Consider the following 8157-nt stretch of genomic DNA (forward strand, 5'->3'; position numbering starts at 1 on the left):
CATGGTGTTGGTGGCTCAGGGCTCTCCTGTAGAGCTGCCTCTCCACCCCACAGCCTTGGCCCACGGAGGTGGTCGTTTATTATTCTTTTGATTATGAAAATATTGCACTGTTCAATCCCCCACACTGTGCGGGCAAGATCATAAAAGAAAAAGCCACGGGCCCTGACCTCCAGGAGCCCTGGTGTGTATTTTTAGGAGGCAAGCTGGCCTCGTGCTTGTTTCTCTCTCCTTCTAGGGTGGGGCTGAGTGAGGCTGTGTCTAGGGTAGGGCTCCCCGTGCATCCTCAGCAGGAGCCAGACCACAGGGAGGGTGGGCAGCTGGGAGGGGTCAGTGCTCTCACCTCCACCTGGCAGAGTGGAGTGTATTTCTTCGCCTCTGACAACCCCCCTTCGCTGGTAACTTGGTGAGAAGCAGAAGCCATGGGGTGGAGGAAATGAAGGGAGATGAAGGCCTGGCTAGAGCATGAGGAAGTGATTCACCTGAGCTGACTGTAGATGTGAAGGGCCTGGGAAAGGGGAGGCGGGGTGGGGTGATAGCTGCTTGAGATGGGCTGAAGGGGAGCCAGCTGAGAAGCTGGCCTGGGGCCAAAGGCCTGCTTGCTCTGAAGGAACATGGGTGAGTTGGGATTGCAGGATGTTGCAGGGTCCTTCCCTTCCTGGGCATCCTCCCTCCTTGACTCTTGGCGGCAGCTCTGCCTAGGCCCTGTCCTCCAAGTCTGGAATCCACGGGGCTGTGCCCCGCCGCCCTGACGCCCCCGTGTCCTCCCTCTGTCCCCCCAGGGTTCGGTGCGGTCTGAGAGGGACTATGAGAGCCTCGTCATGATGCGCATGCGCCAGGCAGCTGAGAGGCAGCAGCTGATCGCCCAGATGCAGCAGGAGGACCAGGCTGGGCAGCCCACGTAGCCTCCTGCCTCCAGCCCTCCCATCCCACAGCGCTTTTCTTAAACATCACCAATAAACTTTTTTGTTTGTTTTTTTTAAAGAGTCTACCTCTATTGCATACATAGGTTTAGGGTGTGGGCCTGCCCAAGCGTGGCCCTGGTTTCTGGGTTCTGCCTCAGAGGGCTCCACCCAGGCCTGGCTCTCCCTCCCAGGCAGTGGGCAGACCCCAGGGAGGCGCTCCGCACGGTGAGAGTCAGTGGCCAGCAGAGCAGAGGAGCGACCACTCATCACAGCCCTTTACTGGCTTGGACTAGCTACGCAGGACCCACGCGTGCAGTCCTGGAGCCATGCTCCGCGGGGGCACCCAGCTCCCTGCCAGGGGCAGCCTGGCTCTTGCCAGCTCCTCAGCCTGCCACAGAACACAGCCTCCTCCAGGGCCCGCGCCAGGCCTGAAGCCGGAGGGGCAGCTGGGGGCACCAGGGCCAGGGGCCCTGCCCCCCCACTGGCTGAGGCAGGTTTCAGAGAAGGCCATTCATTGCCCAGTGGTGCTGGGCCGAGGAAAATGACGACTTGGGAAGAATGGGCAGGGCGGTGAGTGAGGCAGGGTCCTGGGGTCGGGGCCCATGGCAACCACTCTAGAGAAGGGGTGACTGCGGCTCCTCAGCGTGGGAGGGTCACTCCTTGTGCAGGCACCACACCAACGTCTGGCCCACCCCTGTCATGCTCAGCACACGGAAGCCCCTGCGCTCCAGCTTGTCAAGGACTATTCGAGGAGGGTCATTGACGTAGTACTCACAGCTGCGAAGAGAAGGAGGGTGGCGTGAGGGGGTACAACAGCACAGCCCCGCGTACCAAGCTAGTATCTGCTGCAGACTAGGCCTGGTCAGGAGTACTCCTAACAGGGACTGACGTTTGCTGGGTGCCTTCTGGGTGCCAGGCTGAGTACACATTCTCTGCCCCTCATGTACTAAGCTCTTTGCATCATCTCATTTATTCCAACAACCTAAGGAAGGTACTGTTATTGTTCCCATTTTATAAGTGAGAAAAGAGAGGAGTAAAGCAGCTTTCCCGATGTCATCCAGAGAGTAGAACCGGCATGAGTCTGACAACAGCTCCATGTGCCCTGGGCCACTGCCTGTTCAGCAGGAGCGGCCTGCTCTCCCTGGGACCCTCCCCCAGGCCTCCGCCCTCTTGCTGCCTGGCTGTCCTGCAGTCGTGGAGCAATAAGTTTGGCCCCCAAGAGCTCCTGGCTCTGAGTGCCACTCCCTAGGATGGAGAATGCTTGGTTCCCTTCTTTCAGGGTTAATTGATTCTGAAGGGCCATCAGGTAGATAAAGGGCTGAAGCCCCAGGCTGGGCATCTCAGAGACAAAAGCCTTATGGCAAAGGGATGGGGTTGGCTTCTGCCCTCCAACCCTGACCAGGGGGCTACGGCCAGCTCGCCTCCTCTTTCCTTTCTTTTAACTGGGGTGCACTCTGGTGACCCTTCTCAGGAGTTTGAGCCAGTGTAGCCAGAGTTCTCCCTGCCTATGGCAGGAAGGGGTGAGGGGCAGAAAAGGAAGCATCAATCACTGTTTAGACTTGGGGCTGGTGTGAAGGATGCCAAGGGAAGTGGCTAAGTCCCCAGGCAGCAGCTGAACTGGAAGCAGGACCCAGGCTCCCTTCTCCCTGTTTCTAGGGCTGAGCTTTGTTACTTAGCCATCTCTTCAAGACAGAAGCCTTTCTCTGTGCTTGTCTTTGCCTTGATGGGATCCAGTTTAGAGATGAGAGGGCAGGGCAAGGAGCAGTCCACTTGCAGAGTCCTATACTCAGGGAACCAGACTCTGTTCTGGGACTTTGTCCAGGGGCTCCCTTGTGAAGGGAGGGCCAGTGGGAAAGCTCTCAGAGAAAGCCTACAGAGGACAGATCCCCAGAATGCAGGCAGAGGGGTCCCGAGGCTAGGCAGTGGCATTGTCCTGTTGTGTAAAAGGAACAGAGACAGGTCTAGGGGCTGCAAGGAGAAGATCCTTAGGAATGCTACTACTTACAAGTTGTTTCCCAGGACGCTTCTTTTTGAGGCCCCCAGATGCCGCATCAGTTCTGGATCGGAGTGCTCATCGCCCACCATGGTGGGGCCCACCTCCTGCAAGGTAAGTCACAGCAGCTGCTTGGTTGGCTGCCAGGTAGAGGTGAGCGGTCTCGCCTCTCCTTCCTGCCCCGCCTGCCGGCTCTGAGCCCGCTTCAGTTAAAGACTGGAGGGAGAGGAAAGGAATCTTGGGGGCTAAACACAAGCTGGGAAGGGGTGGAGTCCATCAGTGATCAGGCTGAGCCATGTGGGGCCTCCCTGCACCCTCTAGGCCGGGCTGGGCAATGCCCAACTACTGGCATCTTCACGCCGGGCACCACCGCCTATATCTGTGTACCAGAATCACCTGGAGAACAGAGAAATGAGAATATATGTCCACACAAAAACTTGCACACGAATGTTCACAGTAGCATTATTCATAATAACCAGAAAGTGGAAACAACCTAAATGTTTGTCAACTGATCAGTGGATAAATAAAATGTGGTATAGCCATTCAATGGAATTTTATTTGACAATAAAAAGGAACGAGTATTGATGTGTGCTACAATATGGATGAACCTTGAAAACATCACGTAAGTGAAAGAGGCCAAAGACCACATATTACAACGAAAAGTAGACGGTGGTTACCTGGGGCTGAGGGGCCCGGAGGAAATGAGTGACTGCTAAGGACAGGGTATGGGTACAGGGTTTCTTTTTAAGGTGATAGAAATGTTCTAAAATTGCCTATGGTGATGGATGCACAACTCTGAGCAAGCTAAAAACAAAAAACAAAAAACAACCCATCACCATTGAATTGTACACTTTGGTGAATTCTGTGGTGATATGTATTATAATATATCAATGAAACTGTTATTTTTTTAAATTGCTTGAGGAGCACTGAATTCCCAAGCCCCAGGCTTCCAGAGTGCCTACGGAGGTCTGGGAAGGGGTCCAGGAGTCTACATTTTAACAACTGCACAGCTGACTGGTTCTTAAACCACTGCCCTGTGGCACTGCCGAGACCTCTCCCGCCCAGTGGTGAGCCCATCTGTTATTTCCTGCATCCCAAGGGAGCTGTGTACCCTCTGATGGATCACCCAAGCACTGGGGAGTGGGAAGGGGCAGAGGAGCATCCTGCTACCCGGGTTGGGGACCCGGTCATATTATTCTGAAGCCAAATGGGGACTCATGGAGCAACCAGCACCTTCTTTTTGCAGAGGAAACTGCGCCCAGGGAAAGGGGCGTGGTTTCTGACTGTTGAATGGTGTTCTCCCATCTCTAACCCCATGGGCAGTCTCGGGTTCTTTCTTCTCTTCCTTTTCTAAGGTCTCAGGAGAGCTCTTCCTGGAAGTGCGTAAGGGTGCAGCTAGTGGGCCACTCGGCACAGGGGTCTTGGCGTCTTAGCACATCCTTTTCTTTAACAAACCTCTCTCCCTCAGGTTAGTCCACTCCCACTCCCCACTCCCTGACGGAGTGGCTCTGTGTGGGGCAGTGGGTGCTGCACATGTGAGACCAGGACTTCCTGGGTCCCTCCCGAAGGCTCCGACCTCCCGCAGGCAGGTAGGACCGGAGCCACAGGCGCCCGGAGCTCGCTGGGTGGTGGGGACGCACTCACCTGGCCCCCTTCGCGGCGCTGCAGTCGCCGGGCCGCCAGAGCTCTCTGAGTCCCTGGATCCAGGCTGAGTCCAAGACCCAGCCTCCCTCCCGGCCGCCCAGGGGGGCGTGTTCCGGGCGGCTTCCGGGTCCGGCCACCCGCGGGCGTCGCCCGGGAGGGAGGCGCCGAGATGCGGTCTGCAGCGCCCCCCCACCCCTGACCCGGGCCGAACGCCAACTCCCAGGGATGGCCAGCGGGTACTCACCATGCGGATCTGGGTGCTGATGAGCAGGTAGGGCATGGTGCGCGCGTCCCGGTCAGGCTCTCTCCCTAGACTTTGGGCCCGGCGCAGACGCCAGCCCCTCGGGCTCCGGGACTGCGACCGGCCGCCTGGAGTCCAGTTACTCCTGCTCTGGCCTCCGGCTGCGCCAATCCAGCAGCTCCTGGCCCGTTACCGCCCCGGCCGGCCAATCAGGAGCTGGCGCCCGTGACACGCCCCGGAGCTCGGCGATTCGAGACCCGCCCCCAGCGCTAGGGCAGCGCCCTGGGCCCCTTGGTGCCCGCCGCCGCTTCCGCGGGTCGTCCCGCGGCGAGGCGGGATCTGTGTTGGGCGCGGGGGCCGGGGGGGCGGGGTGTCCCTCCCCCAGCCCGGGACCGGAGACCCGGGTGGCCCGCCGGGCTCTGCAGGCTGCGGCGGGCCGTGGCGCCCTGCGCGCGTGTTGACTTTGCGCCCTGTTACTGCAACACCTTCAATAACAGGTTCCAAAGTCCTCCTGGTCCCCGCCCCCTCCCCTGTGAAGCAGAGCAGGGTGCAGACGGCTACCCCACTGAGGCCTCCCAAGCTCCTGCCCACCCCACCCGGGGACGCCTCTAAAATGTTTAGCGGATCCCCACTTGCCAGCCCCAAGACACGTTCTCCAGAGATTCCTTCAGCGCGCGGGAGACAGGCAGGAGACCCCTCGGGTGCACTGCGCTTTCCCGCCTTCCCGACTGCAATTCCTAGTACAGCGGCGGAACCGTGCATTTCTGTGGCCTTGTAGGTAAATCTGTAAAGGAACTGAGCGCTTGGCTGAGTGCCAGGCCTGGAGAGACTTAAACCAACGGAATCTGGCTGTCGGTTCAGAGAGCTTCCGGCGAAGCTGGAGAGACTCAGCGCACGTGTAAGAGCTCACAAGGCAACACCTGGGGGCAAAAGAAACTTCCCCTCACCAGCCACCAAAGAGAGTGCAGCGAGTTCACCTCCACGCGTCCACGCCCTCATCTGAATGTATCAAAATCTGACAACTCAACATTCTTTATCTGCCTTGTTGTGATTGGTTCTTTAAAAAGAAAGCAAGACAGTGGGATGAATTGGGAGATGGGGATTGACATACATACATTAATATGTATAAAATAGATAACTAACAAGAACCTGCTGTATAGCACAGGGAACTCCACTTCAATGTACAGTAGAAACTAACACAACATTGTAAAACAGCTATACCCCAATAAAAAAATAAAAAAATAAAATACTTGGAGCAAAAAAAAAAAAAAAAAAAAAAATGAAAAAGAAAAAGAAAGCAAAACAAAGCCAGCTTGTAACCTTCCCTCCCAGGCTCTTGAAAAATCTTCACTTCACTGAAGGGCACGTTCTGTGCCTCCAGCACTTTGACCCATGTGGAGAAAGGTATAAGGGAAATAGGAAGTTGTAATCCTAAAGGGTCCTTACTGGTCTAATTTATTTTTCTGTACTCTCTATCCCTATCCTCAACCTCCAGGACTAACAGTTTAGCTAGAGAGATAAGACATGTTCAAGATTAACAAAGGATTTGTTAAACTGACAAACGATTAATGCCCAGGACATATAAAGATCTCTTACAAATTAGGGAGAAAAAGATAAATCAATAGAAGAAACATGGGCAAATGACTCAAATAGGCACTTTTCAAAAGAGAGTGGAAATGGCCAATAAACTTATAACATGATGTTCAATATCATTAGAAATCCCAGAAATGCATATTAAACCAGTGAGATACTGCTTTACAGATTTGCAAAAAATAAAAATGTGTAAGCATCATGTATTGGTGAAGATGTCTAACAATTGAAACATTACTGTTGGGACTGCAAATTGTTATGACTGATACAATCACCTTGGAAAACAATTCGGCATCATCTAGTAAAGCTTAAGACATGCATCACTGTGACCCACCAAACCTCTCCTAGATAAACCTAGGAGAACTCACCGACCGCATCAGGATACACATACAAGAATATTAAAAAAAAAAAAAAAGAATATTCATAATAGCACTGTTTGTAACTAGCAAAAAACTGGAAACAGTCTTTATGGCCATCAAAAGTGGAGTTTTTGGTTGATTCATACAATGGAAACTATAGCAACGAAAATGCTGAATGAAAAAGCAAATCTTGGAAAAATACAGAATAATTCTATTGACCTAAAGCTCACAAACATGCAAAATTAATATATGGTTCGGAGATAAAGACATGCATGGTCAGATTAAAAAGAAAAGAAAATGATAAATGTAATATTCAGGGTAGTGGTTACCTCTGAGAAAAGGGAAAGGGATGGAATGGAGACAGACATGCAGGGTTTTGTTTTTTTTTTTGATTGGAGTATAATTGCTTTACAATGTTGTGTTAGTTTCTGCTGCACAGTGAAGTGAATCAGCCATATGCATACACACATCCCCTCCCTCTTGGACCTCCCTCCCCCCGCATCCCGCCCAAGTAGGCCATCACAGAGCACCGAGCTGAGCTGCCTGTGCTATACAGCAGGTTCCCACTAGCTAGCTATTTTACACATGGCAGTGTATTTATGTCAAACCTAATCTTCCAATTCATCCCACCCTCCCCTTCCCCACCTCCCGTGTCCACACGTCCGTTCTCTATGTCTGCCTTTCTATTCCTGCTCTGTAAATAGGTTCATCTGTACCATTTTTCTAGATTCCACATATATGCGTTAATATATGATATTTGTTTTTCTCTTTCTGACTTACTTCACTCTGTATGCCAGACTCTAGGTCCATCCACATCTCTACAAATGACTCAATTTCATTTCTTTCTATGGCTGAGTAACTTTCCATTATATATATGTACCACATCTTCTTTATCCATTCATCTGTCGATGGACACTTAACGTTGCTTCCATGTTCTGGCTATTGTAAATAGAGCTCCAATGAACATTGGGGTGCATGTGTCTTTTTGAATTATGGTTTTCTCAGGGTATATGCCCAGTAGTGGATTGCTGGGTCATATGGTAGTTCTATTTTTAGTTTTTTAAGGAACCTCCATACTGTTCTCCACAGTGGCTGTAACAACTTACATTCCTACGAACAGTGTAAGAGGGTTCCCTTTTCTCCACACCTCTCCAGCATTTATTGTTTGTAGGGTTTTTTTTTCCATAAATGAGTGTTTTTATTCAAACAATATGATTGCTCATACAGAAAACTCAAGATAAACTCAATGTACAAGAATACAGGTACAAAAATTACAGAATTATTTATAATAGCAAAAAGAAATTTAGAAACAACTTATATAATACTCAAAAGGTATTTGCTAACTACAATCATAATAAACTCACTCATTAGACAATTATACATTATTGAAAATTAAATATGGATGCTTTTCCTAATCTTGAGCAAAAA

At 51.9% G+C, this 8157-nt stretch overlaps 2 protein-coding genes across 3 annotated transcripts in view; one reads left to right on the top strand and one right to left on the bottom strand.

The window, feature by feature from the left end:
* Positions 1–981, top strand: part of DNAJC17 (DnaJ heat shock protein family (Hsp40) member C17) — a 36209-nt gene extending 35228 nt beyond the window's left edge. For both annotated transcript variants that reach the window (XM_061180501.1, XM_061180502.1), the window contains exon 11: positions 780–981. In XM_061180501.1, the coding sequence (XP_061036484.1) occupies positions 780–902 (123 nt within the window). In that variant the 3' untranslated portion in view covers positions 903–981. The remainder of the gene's footprint in view (positions 1–779) is intronic.
* GCHFR (GTP cyclohydrolase I feedback regulator) lies at positions 970–4986 on the bottom strand. The gene is made up of 3 exons (XM_061180504.1): positions 4784–4986; positions 2908–3002; positions 970–1679 (listed from the first exon to the last, which is right to left on the bottom strand). Exons 1-3 carry the CDS (start codon positions 4817–4819, stop codon positions 1556–1558), a joined length of 255 nt encoding a protein of 84 aa, XP_061036487.1. The 5' UTR covers positions 4820–4986; the 3' UTR covers positions 970–1555.
* Positions 4987–8157: the final 3171 nt, after the last annotated feature.

Source organism: Eubalaena glacialis, chromosome 2, assembly GCF_028564815.1.
Source record: "Eubalaena glacialis isolate mEubGla1 chromosome 2, mEubGla1.1.hap2.+ XY, whole genome shotgun sequence".
In the NCBI taxonomy this organism is placed as follows: Eukaryota; Metazoa; Chordata; class Mammalia; order Artiodactyla; family Balaenidae; genus Eubalaena; species Eubalaena glacialis.